Here is a 21365-nt window from a genome sequence, read left to right as displayed (position 1 = left end):
CCTCGAATCAGCCCCAGAGGAGCTCTCAAATCAGTCCTTGATTCCTTTCAAACTGTCACATGCACTTTGCACTGTAGTGCATGGTGACAAACTGGCTCATCATCAGCAGTGCAACATTTGTGCAGTATTAGTTCCATTCAGGATGATATTTGTCGTACGTTGTGACCCCATTGTATATCCTCAGTCCAAGATAAGTCAGGCACGAGCTACGTAGGTCATTCTTGGCCATAGTCAGTCAGTCAGTCTAAGTCCCTTAACCCACTTAAAGAGACACATTCATGCATATACAGTCAGTAGAAACCTTAGGGTTTGCATCAGAAAGCATCCTGCATATTGCATAGCATTCATGCAAAGCATCTAGACCATTGCAGGAACCTCAGATAGCATCTAGGATTTATCTAGGATTTTTTGGGGTATTTTTCCCAGCATTTTTAGCATTTTATACACCATTTAGACATTTTATTTGGATATGTGCACTCGGCCAGCATTGTAGCCAGCCGACTGGCACATCTTGTCCATATAAAGAGAGGCTTTGCATAATCATCTATTCATTCATCTCATAATTCAGTCAAGGAGCATTCAGGCACATACCATTCAGCCTTGCATCCACTTCAGATCCATGCGTTTTGGAGAAGCGTAGCATCCTTCAGCAAGAGGAGCATCAACGCTTGTGCAGTCAGCCCTCCTACAGCAAACGCATCAGTTCTCAGCATTCAGCCATCAGTTATCCTTGCGTTTTTTGCATCCATGCAGTTTTCAGCATTCATTCATTCATTGTTTTGCTCCAGCCACTTGGTGAAGGTAAAACGCAGCATTCTCATTCATTTACAGCATTCATATACAGTCTAGAACAGTCCCAAATAGCCCCTCTCTCAGCCCTAGCTTTGCATCCCTCCCTCATACCATTGGGAAGAGTGCATAGGCTCGAGATTGGACATCTTTGGTGCTTCTACAGCAGTGCACAGTTTAGCCCAACACTTGGTCTTCAAAGGTCTTGCGTTTGGCTTATCGTCAGTCACACCGTCAGTCTCTTTAAAGATAATAAAGCAAATACTATCTTGGTAACGAGATAGGAGGCCCTTCAGTGGGTAATTTGGGGCCCCATACGATGTACAATTCTCATCTCTCTCTCTCTCATATCTCTCTAAAGTTTCAAGTATTAAAGTGGATTGCTAAACTCGCGAAATTCAGGACACAGAAGACGGTGTGAGCATGTGTGTGACAGGATCCTCCAATACGAAGACTTCCGCTGCATGTTACACAAACAGTCCCAGAAAAGCTCTCATGACTGTCTCATATTTCTCCAAGAATCAACCCGACAAATCTGTCCACCTGTACGGCCAGCAAGGGGAGAGAAAACTGTCCACCTGTATGGCCAGCAAGAGAGAGAAGACTTGTCCACCTGTACGGCCAGCAAGGAGAGAGAAGACTTGTCCACCTGTACGGCCAGCAAGGAGAGAGAAAAGGGATGTTAAGTTGCTGTACTTCTGTACGGCCTGTAGAGAGGCAAAAACCGTCTTCCGTAGCACTGTACGGCTAACTCAAGACAGAAAAACTGCCCCGCCGCTGTAGCACTGTACGGCCAGTGGAAGAGAGAGGAAGCTGTTGTTAGAAGTCATCTCCTGCCTAGTTATACCAGGGCCTTTGTTGTGGGTGTGCCCGCCCTTATGAGGTGTTTTATCATTTTTCCCCACTCTCCGCATTTTTCCCCTATTTTTCCCAGCGAGGTCGTAAGACTCCAGAACAGATTCCATCATAACCTTCCATATGCCGTAGTTGCTCCCGTCCAACTGACGGTCCACCGGGAATGTGGGGAGTGTCGGGATCTTCACATGCCTCTTGGCCATCTCAAGCCATTGCGGGGATGTACTCTGAAAAGGGTGGGTGGGTGGGAACAAAGAAGAACTAAGACTTGCAAGTGACTGTCCAGCAAATCAGCCCGCCGTCCTCTTGCTTCTCCTCTTCCCGAACAGTCCGAAACAGTCCACCAATCAGCCACAAAACAGTCCCCCTCTTGCTCACACAAATCCCAAGAACTATCTAGAGCCTAGGGCTCTAATACCATGTCAGAATACGCAGCGGAGATGATGACCAGATCTGGGAACACGAGAGCAAAACGCATGCAGGAAAAAAACAGCACAAGAGAGAGAGAGAGAGATAGGCGTGTAACTCTGCTCTATATACACAAGAAGATCCCAGTATGATACACAAGTGGCAAGGGGGCTGGGGGCCTATTTATATGCCCCCATATGAGCAGTCGGACTGTTGAAAAGGCCCTCCACGACTGCATCATCAGTCGGCCAGCACTAAATGAAGCCCACGACTGCATACATCCAGTCGGCCAGCACTACATAGGTCCATGACTGTTGTTGGGCAGTCGGCCAGTCACCTGTCTGCTGATGGGTCAGTCGGCCAGCCACTCGGTGCTCTTGCCAACTTAGAACTGCCTCCCAAGCCACAGAAAAAATGGAAAAAATAGGGGAAAAATGCGGAGAGTAGGGAAAAATGATAAAACACCTCATAAGGGCGGGCACACCCACAACAAAGGCCCTGGTGTATAAAATTGGACAGGAGATGACTTCTAACAGTTGTATGATCAGCTTCTGTAAGCGACCAGCAAAGAAGGGAAGAGAGAGAGAGAGAGCTTTTTTCTGTGGGTAGTCAAACTGTCATATTCATCTGCTTTCCTCAGCGTTATACTTCAGATAGTATTTCTCTATAGGCGAAGTGCTAGCCGAGAGTGAACAGTAGGTCATAGGACATCTTCATTCTGAGCTACATCTTGTACTTGAATTTCAGATGTATTACTTCTTCTTCTACATATACAAAGTCGTAGTTTAGGACTCTTGTGGACAAGTGCTCGCTGAAGCTCCCGCCCCCTCCTCCCTGCTTGCTCTCTCCTCGCGCCCCCCGCCTACCTGCTTGCTCTCTCCTCGCGCCTCCCCTCTTTCCTCGCGCCTCCCCTTGTCCCCCCCTCCTGCCTTCGCTTCTGCGCCCCCTCCATCGCTGCACTGCCCGCCGCCCTTCCCTTCCCCCCCCCCCCCCCCGCCTGCCTTCGCTGCTGCGCCCCCCTCCCTCGCTGCATTGCCCGCCGCCCCTCCTCGCCTTCGCGCCCCCCCCCCCCTTCTTTCGCGCCCACCTCTACTCTGCAGCGCCCCCCCCCCCCCCCCCTACGCCAGCTCTTTTTCCACCTCTTGCGCGCAGCTCCCCCCCCCCCCCCCAGGGTTTCTCCTTCGCAGCTTCACCCCCCCCCCTCCTTTTTCTTGCTGACTTCCGTCCCCAAGGGTTTTTTTTTCCCTTTTTCTCCGGCTTTCGTCTTCCGCCTCTTTGTGTGCAGCTCGGTTCTTGCAGGATCTCCGCTTTCGCCTGGCCTTCGCATTAGCTTCAGACTCTGATGGAGGCTCCTCCCGCCCTGCCTCAGAGGGACTCATCCGCAGCCCCCTCGCCCGCCCCTGAGGACACCCCCATCAGGCTTTCTCTTTCGCCAGAAGAGGAAGCGAGCCTCACCGCAGAGGTGGAACGCCTCCAGGCTCATTCCACCATCTACCGTATAGTCGGCACTCGCCCCAGCAGAGGGGAGATCCGGGATCTTCTCCAGGCCCGCCTTCTTGCAGATGTGGGCAAGATCCTGGACGTATAGCTACTGGGCCGTGGACATTACCAGATCGAGTTCGAGACCGCCCAGAGCGTGGCCAAGGTCCTTGCCATGAGTCCCCTTGACATCAGGGGTGTTCGGGCTTTCTTCAGACCTTGGCAGCATGGCTTTGACCCAGCAGCGGCTGAGCAGGGAGAGCGCCTTTTTCATGTTACAGTTTGCTTCCCTGGACTCCGTCGGGAGTATCTTCCGCTCCTCTCGAGGATAGGAGCATTGGTGGGCTCGGTACTAGAGACTGGCCCCACAGCAGCTTCAGTGGTGGCCAGAGCAGCTGGGCTACCATCGGTCAGAGTTTTGGTGTCTGACATCTCCTCCCTTCCTAAGGTCATTCAGCTACCTAGGATAGGGGGGGGGATGGATTGATCAGAGAGTGGAGTTCTCGGGGCTCCTGAACCAGTGCTTCATTTGCAGGCAGGTCGGTCATCTGGCCAAGGCCTGCCCTCGCAGGAGACCCCGACCCTCACCACAGCAGCAGGCCCCTGATGGCCCGCCCACAGATGCGGCTCGGCAGGCTGCCTCCGGGACACATGCTCAGGCCACAGAGACCTCAGAGTGGCAGCCTGGACAGGGGAGCTGCAGCAGCACGCTCAGAGACCGCTGTAGCAGCAGCCACAGTCTCAGCCTCACTGGGTTCCCGTGAGGAACAGCTTTGCTCCCCTCCAGGAGGAGACCCCTGCGGTGACGACTGAGGACCAGGAGATGCCAGCACTCACTTTGAAGACTCAGGCAGTTGAGTTTTCTCATCATGTGAGCGATCTGGAGGGTCTACCAGTTGGGATATTTTTAGAGATAAAGTTTATGGAAGGACCCATCTCTTAGATTGGGACATGTGTCAATAGGCCGACTATAGGAGTTGGCTCATTTTTTCTTGGATCCCGGGAGTGTGGATGCCTCAGGGATTTGACATTTGGTCGTTCGCATAGTGGCAGACTTAGCACGCGACCCTGGATATGTATGTATACACGAGGTTGCTCTGTCAGAGCGGGAGGCAGTCGCCATGGGCCACAGCCACTGGCGCCTGATCCGTGATTCTTGCAGCCCACCGGGTGGGCAGATTCGCAGCCGCTCGGATGGGGACTACTCTCCATCCAAGCCGCTTGCGAAGGCCCGCCGTACGGCTGAGACAGCATCCACCTCAGTAGGTCATCCATGAGGATCATCTCATGGAATGTACAGGGCCTTGGCGGAGCACATTTTATACGCTATCGTGGTTGCTTGAGGCAGGAGCTTCAGAGATGCCTGGTTGGTGGCAGCATTGATATTTTGATGATGCAGGAGCACCACTTGGGTGAGAGCAGGATCTGGAGATATGGTTCGGTGATGCCTGGTAGATGGGACACCTTTTGGTCTGCAGGGTTTGGTCCTTTGGGTGGACAGGGAGGAGTATGCATGGTCATTGCAGATGTATGGCGGCAGGCCATTGTGGATCGAGGGATCATTGTGCCTGGTAGAGCACAGTATGTCATTCTGAGGATGCATGATGAGCTATTGGGCGTGCTCAACGTCTATGCGCCCAATCATGCTAGTGCCAGAGCAGAGTTCTGGACCCAGGTTACGGATGCATTGCCAGAGGCCGCACATTGGTGTGTCGGGGGGGACTTCAACATGCTTGAGGACCCGGCCGATAGGGTGGAAGGCAGTCATGTTACAGTGCACGGCACGGAGCTTGCAGCCTGGGACCGGTTTTGCATGTCACTGAGGATCACTGATGCATGGCAGCATGGGGCCTTCTCCCGCTCTCAGGATAGTCTTAGTTTCTCTCGGTCGGATCGCCGGTAGGGAGGGACTAATCTATCACGGATTGATCGCTTTTATGTGGGCGACTGGTTAGGGGAGCGAGGGGGCTCCGTCGGCATTCTCGCTGGCACCTCATTTTCAGATCATGCGCCAGTTATCTTGACATTGGAGGAGAGGGTACTTACAGATCCCAGTCTCGTTGAGGACATTGAGAGGCATGATAGTCAGTGCTCTGACCAGGATGCAGCAGGCCAGTGTGCCCAGGGACTCATCGAGCTTAGCTCTTTTTTGCACGTTGCAGCTTTGACACGGCTGGGAGAGATTCGCGAGCGGGAGCATCGGCTGAGACGCAGCCTTGCTTCGCTACAGCGCCTTCAGGAGCAGCAGCCTGCATGTGAGTGGGTGGCGTCACAGTTGAGCCAGGCACGCCAGGAGGTTAGAGAGGCAAAGGAGCAGAGACATGAGTTTTACTATCGTCGTCAGGCCTCTCAGTGGACGCAGCTTGGTGATAGAGTACCTGGGGAGTTTTTTGAGATCACTGGACCCCGCCATGCTCGAGCAGGAGTCCGTCAGCTTGGTAGACCGGATGGATCGGTAGCTACTGAGCCCAGGGAGACCAGAGCCATTGCCACTGCATTCTATAGAGACCTGCTTTCAGCGGAGCCAGCCATTGAGGATCGAGATGCTTGCAGACAGACTGTGTGGGCCCATGTGCAGAGGAGGGTCACAGATCGTATGCGTACAGTTCTTGGTGCGCCTCTTTCAGAGATTGAGCTTGCCGAGGCCTTGAGGGTCCTGCCGCGACATAGTTGCCCAGGGGAGGACGGACTGACACCGGCCTTTTTTATGCGCTATTGGGACCTTTTGGGGCCAGGCCTCCGCAGGGGCTTTCAGTATGTTTTGGACACTGGGGTGATGCCACAGAGCTTTTCAGAGGGCTTGATCTTTCTTATTCCCAAGGGGGAGGGAGTATCAGATGATATTCGGCATTGGAGGCCTATTACGATCCTCAATACTGTCTACAAGGTCTTAGCAAAGGCCTTGAGTTTGAGGATCCAGCCCTTCCTGGGGGAGTTGATTCATGCTACCCAGATAGGATTCGTCAAGGAGCGCAGTATCCTTGACAACATCTTTACTTTCTGGGAGGCGACGGCCCGAGCTAGATTTCTTGGCGAGGACTTGGTCGTGATGCTTCTCGATTTTGAGAAGGCATACGATAGAGTTGATTGGGGTTTCTTAGAGGGCACTATGCTTCGCCTGGGCTTTGAGCCAGGATGGATCAGAGGGGTGGCGGCTCTGTATTCCACAGCTCGTAGCCAGGTGTTGATTGCAGGAGGACGGGGGCCGAGTTTTGAGCTGACCAGATCAGTCCGTCAGGGGTGTCCCCTCGTCCCTTTTCTTTTTCTCTTCTTTGCGGAGGCTATGAGCATGTATTTGACGGCAGAGGAGGTTGGTTTGAGAGGACTCCAGCTCCCAGTCCGGGGGGAGGACCTGCTCGATGCTAAGTTTGCAGACGACACGGGCTTATTTTTGCATGGCCAAGATGCCAATCTTCTTCGGGCAGAGCAGTCGCTCTAGGTTTTTAGTGCAGCTTCGGGAGCATTGATCAATTGGCGCAAGACAGTGGCCTTTTGGATCAGTAGTGCTCCCACTCCGGCATGGAGCCCGGACCCTGGTTTTAGATAGATTCCTCCTGGCACAGCAGTGCGGTATTTGGGATGCCAAATTGGGCTAGATTTGTCACCTGAGCAGCAGATTGCCCCGCTTCTTCTGAGCATTCGGAAGAAGCTTTTGTATTGGAGTACAGCTCGACTATCCTTGGCTGGGAGGGTGGTGGTGGCAAATCAGGTGCTGTTAGGGACCATGTGGTACATTACGTCTTGCTGGATCTTCTCGAGCTCTTGCATCAGCCAGGTACAGAGGTTGATCAGGAACTTTCTTTGGGCTGGGCGGGACGGTCAGCCAGCCCGGGCAAAGGTTGCATGGGTAGTTATTACTCTTTCGCTGGCTTAGGGAGGCTTGGGCATTATAGATCCAGTCGATCAGAGTAGAGCCTTATTGGGGAAGCTTATTGTTCGGGGGCTGCTTCCAGGCGCTGAGCCTTGGAAAGAGCTTCTCTTGCAGCGGCTGCAGGCTCGGGCTCCCCCAGCAAGGGGCACTTGGGCACCAGAGATTCGCTGGATCTTCATAGAGATGAGGAGGACAGGCCTCAGTAGAGGATGGGAGGACAGATTTGCTTTGAGCATCCTGAGAGCTTGGGAGCTGCTGAGACCGGGGCTCTCTCAGCGACCTCCTTCTTGTGTTGAGGAGCGCGCCAGACAGCCGCTCATCTGGAGCCCAGCGGTTCGCACAGAGCAGGGTCATATGCTGGGTTCTTGGCCTCGCCTAGCCTGGGGACCTTTAGCGGCGGGCCCAGCACGTAGTTTTGGAGACTGGCAGGCCTTCTGCAGTCTCCCAGAGGAGATCCAGGTGGAGAGGCTGAGTCACTTCAGAGGAGGGTTGATTATGAGGGATGATATTCAGGAGGCACTCACAGAGGAGTGGTTCACGTCTCTCGAGCCAGTGGCCCAACGGTGGATGGGAGCCTTTACACAGTTGGAGATCCTGATTGCTGTCAGAGCTTGCACTGAGGATGGCAGATGCCTCTACTATGAGATTCAGGATGAGGGCAGACTTCAGAGAGTGGAGGTGGAGTCGCCTTTGGTTGCAGAGTGCACCTTTCAGAGGATACGGGTAGTGGCTGCCGCTTCTCGGAGTGGCATATTGACCCCGATCCTGCAGATGTGCTCCCGGATTGGCGCATATGGGCATATGCAGCGTGCCCCTTGGCCCGGCTACAGTGGGACCCTGGGGAGTACGAGTGGCATGATCCTTATGCATCCCTTGAGGCCACAGAGATCACCTTTTTCCAGTATACTGTTCGGCTGGGGCGGCATATTTTGACGGCGAGGAGGATGGTCTCTCCAGCTGCTGCGGGACATTGGCGGCTACAGGGACTCTCACAGGAGTTCCTGGAGGATTTTTGGGCTCAGCTCTGGGCTAGTCGACAGGCCCGCAGGATCTCGACTTTCCAGTGGTTGGTCGCCCACAGGGGTTCAGCAGTTGGCACCTGGCTTGTTTACAGCGGTCTTCCGGCGGCCTGCGTCCGATGCGGCCACCCTATGGAGACATAGAGACATTGCCTTTGGGATTGCCCTCAGGCGCATCAGATTTGGCTGCGGATGCTGCGTATTCTGGCCCCCCTCTCTCCAGAGGGTATGTTTACGTGGGGTGCCGCTGCTTGGTCGACTTCGTCAGGGCCTGCTATGGGCTATGAGATGGAGCAGGACAGTCAGGCCATCCGATTAATTAGGGGTCAGCCTCGCCTGGTTCCGGCACCGGATTTCTCGTCCGCCAGCTAGACACAGGAGAGGGATTTACGATGGGAGCTCCTCAGCAGCCTCACCATCTGGTTCACTTGGAGGGCCCGGTGTTTCACGGCCTTTGAGGGGAGACTGGAGCCACCAGCAGAGACTGTACAGGGGATTTGGGAGGAGTTGATCTACACCCTGCGAGGACAGTATGACCGCATCCGGGGCGACTCGGATGAGGCGATCTTGCGGCGCCAGGCCTTTCACACCACCTGGCGCAGCGGCCCCTTCTACACCTTACACACGGGATCCCCCCGTTGGCATTACAGGCCACCTGTTTGCCTTTTTCCCCCCCCTATTGTATGATTTAGCCCCTCAGTCCTTTGTACTGATGCTTGTATTTTGCAGCACCTAGGGAGAGTCTCCCGGGCTGCCTTGCTGTATTCACTGCTCTGTTTCTCTTATGAGCAGGAGAGATCTTTTGTAGCCCTACGGGCGTTTTTATATAACTAATGAAAGGATCTTTTCTCGGAAAAAAAAGTTTAGGACTCTTGTGTGTGCTGTATGTGTGATTCCGCCGCACTCTTCTTTCTATCTTTGGAAAACCCTAGCACATAGGCGCAATTGTTCTACAGTTGGTATCAGAGCCCATGGAACCTGGAGATTTCTTTTCTTTTCTGGCACCTATGTGCATTCGGGTTTGGAGAAAGTGAATATTTGGATTCTTTTAATTGCATCTTGGTTATTTGGGGTGTACTGTGCTTCCTTTGGTGTTGACAAGTGTCGAGAGTGCAACCACACACGAATGGGGAGAAGAGAGAGAGATGATGATCAACAAGATAATCAACACAAGATTTAAGGGATTGTGGGAGTACAAGATGTAGTGGAAAGCATAAATTCATTATAGAAGTAGGTCCTTTTTATAGGAGAGACCTCATTACATATTGTAAAGCGTATGATAGATGTGATGCCACTACATATGCTAAATATGATTCCACAGTATGATGCCACCACATATTCCAAATATGATGCAACCACATATGCCTTTTAAGAGGCTGTTCCCACACAAGAGGACTTATATATACTAGCGGTTGTTCACACACATTGAAATTGCTTTATTTAAGGTCTACATTTAGTGCTAGTTTACTCAACCACCTAGCAATTGTTTATTCCCAAATTAATTACTATTAACATACATTCCCCCCATAGTGATAATGTGGCTAGAACGCTCAATCATCTTGGACTAGGTTTACCTTATCTTTTGGCTGTTGCTCCTTATTGTCGAAGGTAGAAGAAGCGGAGTTTGTAGAGTCTTCATCAGCTTTCAGCTTTGCGAGCCTCTTTCGACTCTCTTCGATGTAGTGCCCTAGCTTGTGGCAGTAATGAGCGTCACCCCTGGATTTGTTTTTCCTTGTTTGCTCCTCTTACAGAAGTAATCCAACCAGCTCCTCAAAGGATATAGGATTGCCTCCTCCTCTCATAGAGAGATTCAGAGAAGTATATCTCAGATTTTTGGAAGAGACTTTGGGACAATGTTCGACCTCGGAAGATCACCCTCTTTTTGTGGTTGGTGGCACATAGGAGTTCGGCAGTTGGCACATGGTTGGCCACAGCATGTGTGAGGTGTGTCCACCCCGAGGAGTCTCAGTGAAATTGTCTTTGGGATTGCTAGAAGGCTTAGTAGGTTTGGTTGTGGATTCTCCGCATCTTCACAATGGACATGACCTCTACTCGTACTATTACATGGGGCACAATTGCTTGGGTCACTGAGGTTGAAGTTGTCATGGCTTATGAGGAAGAAGGTGGGGGGCTAGCCCTTCAGGTCTCTCACCTTCGCATCTCGACAGTGCCAATCCTAGTCCCATCTACTGATCAGTGGACTCTTGGTTCATGCCAGAGATGGGAGATTTGTAGCAACATTGCAGCATGGCATATCTGGAGAGCTTGATGCAGCAAAGTCATTGAAGACACCACACTCTGCCTACGGAGCCCATGAGGAGCATTGGGCTCAACACATTCATACTTTGCGCGGCGAGTGGGGGAAGCTGAAGGGTGGTTCTAACCGTATGTGGAACCGTCAGGAAGCTTTCTTGAGGCTCTGGTGACTTGGCCCCTTTCTCACAGATAGAGGTGGTGAGTCCATTTGGCACTACAAACCTGGTTATTTCCTCCCCCACCCTTTGTACGAGATAGTCTTCTCTTCATGGAGCAGCCAATCGGAGGAGAAGTTCATCCTTCTTCCCAGTTGTTCTTTGATCCTTGCTCCGTACATGGAGGCGAGTTTGTATTTAGCCCTTCGAGGCTGTTTTTTTGTTAACTAATAGAAGAATCCTGTTTTTGGAAAAAAAAACCTTGAGAAAATCTGAAAATAAAGAAAAGAGAGAGGAGAGAGAAGACACCACACTAGGGATTGAAATAGCCTTGCGCCGACTCCCCTCTTTGAGTTATATTAGATAAAACTTCTTGGAGGAGTCTTGAGTACAAGTTCTTAGAGCTAGAGACTCTCTTGTCTTTTTACATGTCTCAACAACAAGAGAATAGCTGAATTTATAGTTCTTGCCCAAAAGCACTTGAGAAAATCGCTTTAAAACTCACTTGTAGTCCAAAAAGTATCTTTTTAATAATAAAAGCTCTTCTCTTTTTAGTTTGAAAAAGCTGCGTTGCTTTCCTGCCACGTGTCAGTCCATGTCACCATCACCACGTCATCAACACCATGCCACTTTTTTTTTTGATTTTTTTTTCAAACTTTGTGTGCGCGTGTGTCGTTACATTTTTGCATATCAGCAACCCATATTTTGATGCTTTGGTGACATATATAGGTCCCAATGTCGAGCCCGTAAATCTGCAAGCTCTGTGGGATCCATAACAGTTGCTCGAAACCATAGTTGTCATGGTACGAAAATACGATACCGAATGGGAATTTTTGGTACGATATGAAATTTTCGGATACCGTACGATAAAATACGCTAAAAAAAAAAACACAAACTATGGAGCTTCAAGCTTGAATGTGAGGGAAGGTTGGGGGGGAGGAGTCTATAGTGCTTGAGGAACCAGAACATGGAGATGCGTCTCTCCCGGTTGGATCTCCCAATTGTCTCCAAAAAAGAACATGCATGGGTAATGCAATACCAAACGTCTCCCAGTGTAGCGTTTATGACTTAGGGACCGTCCTTGCACAAATACGAGCAGTGCATCTAGGGTGATAGGTTTGGGGACTCCTCTCTAGATCAAAATGGCCATCTCCAAATCTTCTCCCTTGCACATAACTTGAGGATCTGACTGTCTAGCCTACCTATACCAAGGATCTCCAAGTGATGTGGCAAGATTCTCTCATCATACCAATCAAGTGTACACTACCAGTCTACATTGCCAGATTTTTTAGGTCTCTCAGCAACCCCATATGGAATACTGAGTGGACACAAAAGTTACGAAGTATTGCGGCCATTTGGGATCTTCTTAAAGCAGGATTTCTATATTTTTTTTAGTACTTGGAATTTTTTCTCAAGGTGTGGGGGGGGGGGGATCGTACCGTACGATACCGTACCGTACGAATTGTACGGTATGAATGGGTTTGTATCGGTACGAGAAACAACTATGCTCGAAACTAGGGATAAAGAATGATAGCGAAGGATAAAAGCATTTCACACAAAGAAAGGCTGTGTGGGATAAATAGGTTGACCTATACCACAAATACAAGAAAGAACCCAAATAATGACTCTTATCAAATTGTGACTTGTGCCACTTCTAGAGCTTAGGGACTCTACCTCATCCAAGCAGTCAATGCACACGGGTGCCAGAAAAGGGAATTGCAGGTTCACTAGGCTGTGATACCAACTTTAAAACACTTGTGTCTATGTGCAAGATTTTTAGAGTTTGAAAGAAGAGTGCGGTGGAATCACACACAACACACACAAGAGTCGTAAACTATTGTATGTATTATGTACAAGAAAGAAGTAATACATCTGAATCTCTAGTATGATGGATATGGTTGAGTGAAAACGTCAATTGCACCGTGTGACCTATCGTACTCCTGGCTAGCACTTTGCCTACAGTGAAACACCTTGTGAAGTCCAACATTGAGGAAAGTGGATGATTATGATGATTTGGCTACCCACGTATATAAATGCACCAATATTGTTGGTCGGCTTGTATATAAGGTCATCATTGCCAATTGTCACGCCACTTGGCACCTGTGCTTGTTCATGGGCCTGTACATGCTATCCTCTACGTATCACAAGTGAGATGTGTCACATTATGTGTGTGATTCCATTGCACTCTTCTTTTATGTCTGAAAACCCTAGCACATAGGCACAAGTGTTCTACGTTGGTGGTTCCTTCATCAATTTTGGTAAAACTAAGGAGGACATGTCAGAGGATGTGTCTTCACCTCCGAGAGTCTTGTCAGCAATGGTAGCTTTCTAGGAAAACAAGATAGTGGAGTCTATCTTTTTTCGTGGTGGATGAAGATGTCACCTACATTCACTTTGCTAGGCATATCTGGATATAGAGTATACCGCCAAGTTACCTATTGGATGAGCATTGAGCATGTTTTGAGCCCTAGTTTAGGGACATGTCACCAATTGTCATGAGGTTGTTAGAAGTCATCTCCTGTCCAATTTTATACACCAGGGCCTTTGTTGTGGGTGTGCCCGCCCTTATCAGGTGTTTTATCATTTTTCCTCACTCCCCGCATTTTTCCCCTATTTTTTCCTATTTTTTCTGTGGCTTGGGAGGCAGTTCTGAGTTGGCAGGAGCACTGAGTAGCTGGCCGACTGACCCAACAGCAGTCGTGGACCCCTGTGCTGCTGGCATATTCAGTCGTGGGCTTCATTCAGTGCTGGCCGACTGATGCTACAGTCGTGGAGGTCTTTTCAGCAGGCCGACTGCCCATTTGGGGGCATATAAATAGGCCCCCAGCCCCCATACCATGTTTGTATCATTCCGGGATCTTGTGTATATCAGAGCAGAGTTACACGCCTACATCTCTCTCTCTCTTGTGCTGTTTTTCTGCCTGCGTTTTTGCTCTTGTGTTCCCAGATCTGGTCATCATCTCCGCTGCATATTCTGACATGGTATCAGAGCCCTAGGCTCTAGATAGGTCTTGGGATTTGTGTGAGCAAGAGGGGGACTGTTTTGTGGCTGATTGGTGGACTGTTTTGGACTGTTCGGGAAGAGGAGAAGCAAGAGGAAGGCGGGTTGATTTCCTGGACAGCCACTTGCAGGTTTTAGTTCTTCTTTGTTCCCACCCACCCACCCTTTTCAGAGTACATCCCCGCTATGGCAGATCTGTTTGAGATGGCGGAGAGACATGTGAAGATTCCGACACTCCCGACGTTCCCGGTGGACCGTCAGTTGGACGGGAGCAACTACGGCATATGGAAGGTGATGATGGAATCCGTTCTGGAGTCTTACGACCTCGCCGATTTCGTCGTTGTTGGTGTTCCACGGCCGGAAGTAGAGGAAGGGGAGTTACCGTCAACCCGAAAGGACCGGGAGGCCCAGACACAGATGTGGGATCGTGTCAACGCCAGGGTCCGTTTGTTTATTTTCCTCAACTGCACACCACAGGTAATCAATCATGTAAAGCACATGACGCTGGCCAGAGGTATATGGCAGCATTTGGCCTCACTTTACAACAGGGTATCGCCCATGAAGAGGATTTCCTTGGAAGTACAGATGCGGGTTATGAGCCCTGCAAAGTCGTCGACGATGCGGGAGCATATTAACAAGCTGCAGGCTCTTCAGCAGGAAGTTCTTCAGGCTGGGAAGGAGATATCGTCAGAGGACATGGCCATCACGTTGCTGTCACACTTGCCCTCTTCGTACTCAGCATTTTACTCCTCTTTGATTACCAGTGGCAGGCTCAGCACCATCACATGGGAGGAGCTTGTGTCCATGGTCCTGGACCAGGAGGAACGGTTCACGAACCCTCCTCAGGGTGGAGGTTCGGAGGCCTTTACTGGCCAACGGTCGAAAGGCCGTAACTCGGTCAAAGGGAAGGCTTCATCGGAGAAGTCTTCTGAGAAGAAGTCCGACGCTGACCGCGAGAAACTGAAGGCAGAGAGGACCTGTAATGATTGTGGCGAGAAAGGCCACTACTGGAGGCAGTGTCCCAAGCGGAAGACCGAGAAGGGTGAAGATTCCTCAGCAGCAATCATGAAGACTCCGGCTTTTGTGCACTTGGAGGTGATGGACACCGATGCTTCATTTTCTTCATGCAGAGAGGAGATTGGAGGACTCTCCGCAACGGATACTCGGGAGTGGATTCTCGATAGTGGTGCTTCCAGGCACATGACTTCTTCCCGTTCCGGTTTACAGGATCTCTGCAGGCTTTCTGGTCATATTCTTACTGGGGATACGTCCACTATCCCAGTTCACAGTGAGGGCAGGATGGAGATAGTTCCCGATGGCAGAGGGGGGAAGCATTCCTCCCAGGTGTTGTATGTTCCGGCACTTGGTTTTCATCTGTTGTCAGTGCATCAGGTTTGCAAGACTGGCGTACGGGTGGAGTTTGATGAGCATTTTGTTGCTCTCCGGGATAAAGCAACAGGCCAAGTGGTTTGGGAAGGCGGAGTGGAGAATGGAGTTTACAGGCTTTCAGCACTCTCTCTCCCAGGTCCTCAGGTTTGTGATGAGTGGCAGTTTGGTAATGGCCACTTAAGTGTGGATACGTTGCAGGTGCGGGCTTTCCGAGACCAGGTGGTGGATAGCTTGCCAGTAGATGGCAGCAGTTGGCAGGAACTTTCCAGTATTGATGATGGTGGTTCTTGTGTTCGTGAGTCAGAGGAAACTGAACAGGTCACTTATGCTTTGATGTCTCGTAGTGTTCGGGACATAGAACTTCCAGTAGTTGAGGATGTTCTTTCCACGGGGACCTTTCGGAAAGCCAGGCAGGTGGCAGGTGCTTACTTGCAGAAGGAGGTGGTTTCTCCAGGCTTTGTGGTTCCGGATTCAGAGGGGGTGGTTGACAGGTTTCATCAGGTTTCCAGGACTTGTTTGTGCACCGTAACAGTGTTGATCCTTGTGAGCAGTGTGATGTCTCTATGACTCAGAAGCTGTATGGTTCATTGATCTGGTTGATGGGAGCTTCCTGATGAGGCGGTTGAGCTCATGGTTGCAGATGTCTCTTTGGGAGGCAGGATTGCGTTTCCTGTGGTTTCTGCGGCATGCGAAGGATCAGGGACTCTTGTACACAGGAGGGGGATTGTTGGATGGAGTCCGACTCCACGTCTAGAGTGACTCAGTTTGGGGAGGAGATCTGGACACGAGGAGATCTACTTATGGCCCACGAGCAGTTTTACGGAGCAGCAGGAGGTTACATTGCAGGTTTGGGCTTCCACTGGAGGAACCCATGGTCATCCAGAGGCACTTTGTTCATGAACAGATCGTTGCTGATGACATCTTGCTACGTTCTGTTCGACAGAGGACAGTACGGTGGACCTCTTCACGAAGTCGCTCTCTCAGGACTTGCTCGGGCGGCACCCCAGCTCCCTGTGGTTGGTTTCACAGCCAGGAGCTGAGAGGGGGTGTTAAGAAGTCATCTCCTGTCCAGTTTTATACACCAGGGCCTTTGTTGTGGGTGTGCCCGCCCTTATCAGGTGTTTTATCATTTTTCCTCACTCCCTGCATTTTTCCCCTATTTTTTCCTATTTTTTCTGTGGCTTGGGAGGCAGTTCTGAGTTGGCAGGAGCACTGAGTAGCTGGCCGACTGACCCAACAGCAGTCGTGGACCCCTGTGCTGCTGGCCGACTGGGCATATTCAGTCGTGGGCTTCATTCAGTGCTGGCCGACTGATGCTACAGTCGTGGAGGTCTTTTCAGCAGGCCGACTGCCTATCTGGGGGCATATAAATAGGCCCCCAGCCCCCATACCATATTTGTATCATTCCGGGATCTTCTTGTGTATATCAGAGCAGAGTTACACGCCTACATCTCTCTCTCTCTCGTGCTGTTTTTCTGCCTGCGTTTTTGCTCTTGTGTTCCCAGATCTGGTCATCATCTCCGCTGCGTATTCTGACAGAGGTATAGGTCATAAGAGGTGTCATGTCGGTGTGTTGTCATGCATGCATGGTGAAGGCAAGGTATGTATGATTCTAGAAAAAAGTGTTTGAATGCTACAACCTTAATTGGGCCTAGGGCTAGTGTTAACTGGGGGTTAGAATAACCCAAGGTTAATGGGATGTGCTAACCGAAGGTTAGGGTTACTGCTTAATTGGGTGTAGAGGTTGATAGAATCCGCCAATGGCTAACGGCTAGCAAGGATGAGGTCAGAATTGACTTGTCCATCGTTGGCCAGCTGTGGCTTGCTGCATAAGCTATTCTGGCCCAAAGTCTGGCATCACTTTTTTTTTTGCAAGCTGCATTTGCCTTGTGGATGTGCAGATACGTTAGAGAATGTGTCGCGCACTCATGGTGGTTATGCACGCACGTGCAGATGCATGTAGGTGTATTTGCTCATCATGCATGCATCTCCTCATGTTTGTATCTTATGCCCTCATTTTTGTAACTGATGCCATGCCCTGACAAAGCTTGTTTCTTGAATGTTATGTACTGATTTATATGTATGTTGCTTGTGACATCCTGGTGCAGCTATGGCGGAGGATAACCATGGAGTACTCTGTTGAGTGGCCTCTTCTCAAAGAAAGATGGAAATCTATATTATTTGGTCTTATTTTTCAGGTTGTAGCTTATTGCTAAAAAGGATTGTGTTTGTTAATGCTGTGGTATTATTATGCACATTTGGAACACATTCAAATTTTGAGAGTATTTTGTGGAATGCTGCTGTGGCTTATTGCTAAAAGGATGTTAATGCTGTGGTATTATTATGTACATTTGGAACACATTCAAATTTTTAGAGTATTTTGTGAAATGCTACTGCAAGTGAGTTGTCATCAATAATATGTTGCTTTTGATTATTGGTTGCAGTATTTGCATGGTTTGGCAGCTAGAGCAGTTCACTATATGCATAGGCCAGGGCCCGTTCTACAAGACATCGGTTTTATTTTTCTCCCTGTAAGTTTATTGTGATTGACATGTTCTGTGAGCTGTGATAGTTAGGAGAATCATAGAGTTTTTCTTTTTTTGCTATATGTTTGTGTTTGTAATGGACAAGATGAGTTCAAAATGCACTATCAAATTATGATGTGTGTGTGGATGTGATAAAGTGCATGTGCCCCCTTGGTTTCCTTAATGGCAAAAGATCCACACACAGTTGTAATTTAATCAGGGATGCCTTCGAGCAGGATTTCAAGTTAACTTTGCATTTGTCTATCCTTACCTTCCTAACATGGCTTTCTGGTTTCATGTTTGTTTATCGTTCTTTTGTCAGGAACTTGGAGCTGACAAAGCATATATCAGCGAGACACTTTTCTCCTTCATATTTTTCTCTTTTGTGCTGGTGAGTTGATATTTGATAATTGAAGTGGGTGGCAGCTATATACTAGCTGCCATGAGGCAGTTAATGTTCCAACCTTCTTCATACCCTGTCTTACTGTTAGGACTAATTGATACTTGATTGTGTGGTGACAGTGGACTTTCCATCCTTTCATCTTTCACATAAAACGATTCTATACAGTGCTGGTGTGGTACAGATGCCTCGCAATTTTGGTGGTGAGTTCTGCAAGACTCAAGTTTTAGGTGATAATGGCAAAGGTTAATCGTTTCCAGGGCAAAATAATTTACTGACTTCATTGTCTATATGGCTAGCAGTTATCTCAATGTTTGAGAATAGTATCATTCATGGTCACACAACTACCAGGTCCAAATTATCATTGTCGAGAGGTATGTGTAACATGTCTATGTCTTCTTCTACGTATAGGGACCAAAAGAAGCTTAGCTGGTCACTTAATTATGCTCGAGTTGTAACATGCAAATCATGGGATTTCTATGGATACCTCATTGCACAAGTCAAAATATACTACATTGCTGCAATTAAGCTGTCTTACAGGGGAATATTGAAGCACTGATGGTAATGTGCTCTAATGAAGGCTTAAATGCTGAGGATTCGGTGATCTTGGTGGGCTTTATATACATGATGGTTTGCCAACTTGGCTGCCTCATGGTAGACCAGCCAGCCTCTGTCGTTTCAGATGGCCTGCACCTGGGTGCCTGTCTTACCTTGTCTGCTTTTCTGGGTTGTTCATCATGCTTTGTTCCCCTCCTGCTCTAATCCACAGTTTGTGGCCCATACATGTATTAGCAGATTTACTCCCAAATCTGCCATCAATTATGAATATGGTACAGCCTTGCATATGCAGGATAATGAAATTGTGTGACTTGGTGTTTCTTGAATATGGTACAGCCTTGCAATATGCAGTATAATGAAATTGTGTAACTTGGTGTTTCCTTATACTTACCTTCACTTCCATCACAAGGTATTAGTTTAAAGGTTATCACCAGAAGCTAGCTATTCATAAGCTTGTAGGCTTTGCCTAGTTTTTTGTCCTGTTCTTTTTTTTTTTTCTTGGGGGGAGGGGGATTTCATCAGTCCTAGGTTCTCACAGCTTTTGCTTTTTTCTTTTTGAACTTGCAGGGATCCAAAATGGCATCTCTTCCAACTCCGAAAAGTGTTTCAGAAGTGATACTTTTAAACTGTGCGAACCATTTGATGCCCGCTTAGCATGGACATATGAACTTCCATTTGTGTTTTATATGCACAAAGCTGACTGATTTGTGCATGGTTGCAGTTCCATATGGAGTAGTATATGGATGTGGTGACTTGATTTTCTCATCACATATGATATTTACCCTCACCTTTGTGCGGACATATCAGAAATACGGAAGCAAAAGGTGTCGTTCATGGCCTCTTTTTGATGCGGTGATCTGTTGATAAGCCTTCATTGAAGACTTTTGATAGAGCCAAATACATTTGTGTGCAGATGGATAAAGCAGCTAGCGTGGGTTCTAGCGATAGTATTAAGTCTGCTTATTGTAGCCTCAAGAAAGCATTACACAGTGGATGTGGTCGTTGCTTGGTAAAATTATCTATCGAATTCTAGAATATTTTTGTGGATGGGCAAATATGAGTTCGCAGACCCCACTCTAAAGTATGTTTCCGTTTCCCACATTTTTTGCAGGTATACTGTGAATTTGGTAGTGTTGTTCATAGACAAGCAGCTTCATGATATTGGTAAGATTTGTTTGTTCTCATGCTGCTTGCCTAATGGCTATGCATAGATATACTGAGATTTTAAGCTCCTTGATTGAGCGATATTTGCTCTTGCCTACGATGTCCCAGCACATTGCGTCAAACATCTCTGTCAAACCACCCTACTTGTCAGGGGATTTCTGATTACTTAGGATGGACTTGATCAACACCATTTCAGCTGAAATTCTGTGTAGCTCCCTTCCATTGTGAAGGTTCTTAGTGTGTTGTGTGATGATGAATTCTTTGTTGACGTGATATTTTTGTTCTGCTTATTGGTGTTTTCATTCGTGTGCAGAAGTTTCTGAGCGCAGTTCTAGTGGTGGCCTGCCACTACTGCCGTCAAATACCAAGGCAAAAGATGGTCAATCCAAGGAAGAGCTTCACAAGCTGACCAATGGCAATGGTGCTGGAATTGATGCAACGTCTGACTGGGTATGCAGGCTATTCTATGTGCCTTGCTCTTTTATTGGGACTTTAATGCAAACAAATTCTCAAATGACTTGAATTTGAATCATGTCCAGAGACAACGGATGCCTGCGAACGGCAAGATACTTGATGATGGAAGTCCTAAATTTGGAAGTCCAACTCTAACTGATATTGTTTTAAATGGGACTTGAGCAGCTTGGAAGCTAGGGGTTTCTGTATTCTCTACTCCTGCAGCCATCTTGGGTCTTGCATCGGCTTGACCCCTCTTGTCATTTGTAAAGGCCTCGAGGCTCGATATACAGGCATTTTGATATAGAGAGTGGTGTGTCCACTTTTTGATCTTTTGTTGGATGACACAATTGCTGTCTGCCTTGGTGTATTTTTACATAGGATTACTCATCCAGTGCAGTGACACTTAGCTCTAAGGAGCTGATCATTCATCGAGTTTGTATTTTACTTCCGCCTCTGGCCACTTCAATTGCTGTCTGCCTTGGTGTATTTTTACATAGGATTACTCATCCAGTGCAGTGACACTTAGCTCTAAGGAGCTGATCATTCATCGAGTTTGTATTTTACTTCCGCCTCTGGCCACTTCAAGGCACAGAATTACTGGTGCTGTGAAGTGTATTGCTTGTATATTACCCTTTCTTGTAACTCTTAGGAAGTGTTGTTCAATAATGGAATGCAAAGTCTTTACATAGAGCACTGCATTCCATGGAAGGTGAGGGGGTTTTGTTCTGAGACTCTGTGCTTGGGTGCTAATGAGAACACAATAATTGCTTGGTTTAGTCTCTCTCTCTCTCTCTCTGTGTGTGTGTGTGTGTGTGTGTGTGATACTAAATAAAACTACTTTCCTTGATTTCAATCATAGCTTTTTTTTTTGTTTTGTTTAAGTATATACTCTATCAATTAAACACCAAATTTTCAGCAATGTGTATTTTTTCCATGTCCTTGGATCCTATGCAAAACTTTTCTAGTGTTTTGTTGTTTAAAAAAAGTGCATTTGTTCTCACAATTTGTAAGGGATATATTCCAAACTATGAAGGTATATT

General features: G+C 48.5%; 1 protein-coding gene across 13 annotated transcripts in view; it reads left to right on the top strand.

Moving 5' to 3' along the window:
* The window catches only part of LOC147625725 (phosphatidylinositol:ceramide inositolphosphotransferase 3-like), a 32458-nt gene extending 11356 nt beyond the window's left edge, over positions 1 to 21102 (top strand). For 7 of the 13 annotated variants that reach the window (XM_086817243.1, XM_086817242.1, XM_086817250.1 and 4 more), the window contains 11 exons: positions 17331 to 17423; positions 17667 to 17753; positions 18070 to 18138; positions 18270 to 18350; positions 18450 to 18521; positions 19273 to 19333; positions 19427 to 19529; positions 19619 to 19714; positions 19817 to 19869; positions 20183 to 20319; positions 20409 to 21102. In XM_086817243.1, the coding sequence (XP_086673369.1) occupies positions 17331 to 17423; positions 17667 to 17753; positions 18070 to 18138; positions 18270 to 18350; positions 18450 to 18521; positions 19273 to 19333; positions 19427 to 19529; positions 19619 to 19714; positions 19817 to 19869; positions 20183 to 20319; positions 20409 to 20504 (948 nt within the window). In that variant the 3' untranslated portion in view covers positions 20505 to 21102. Of the gene's footprint in view, positions 1 to 12261; positions 13333 to 16763; positions 17424 to 17666; positions 17754 to 18069; positions 18139 to 18269; positions 18351 to 18449; positions 18522 to 19272; positions 19334 to 19426; positions 19530 to 19618; positions 19715 to 19816; positions 19870 to 20182; positions 20320 to 20408 lie in introns of those variants that run through there. The other 6 variants (XM_086817244.1, XM_086817255.1, XM_086817251.1 and 3 more) reach the window with 3 other exon arrangements.
* Positions 21103 to 21365: the final 263 nt, after the last annotated feature.

This window comes from Cibotium barometz, chromosome 23 (assembly GCF_041138505.1).
Source record: "Cibotium barometz isolate CiBa-2024 chromosome 23, ASM4113850v1, whole genome shotgun sequence".
NCBI classification, from domain to species: domain Eukaryota; kingdom Viridiplantae; phylum Streptophyta; class Polypodiopsida; order Cyatheales; family Cibotiaceae; genus Cibotium; species Cibotium barometz.
Note: the sequence above shows the minus strand (reverse complement) of the source record. Positions and strands in the feature narration are given on the sequence as shown.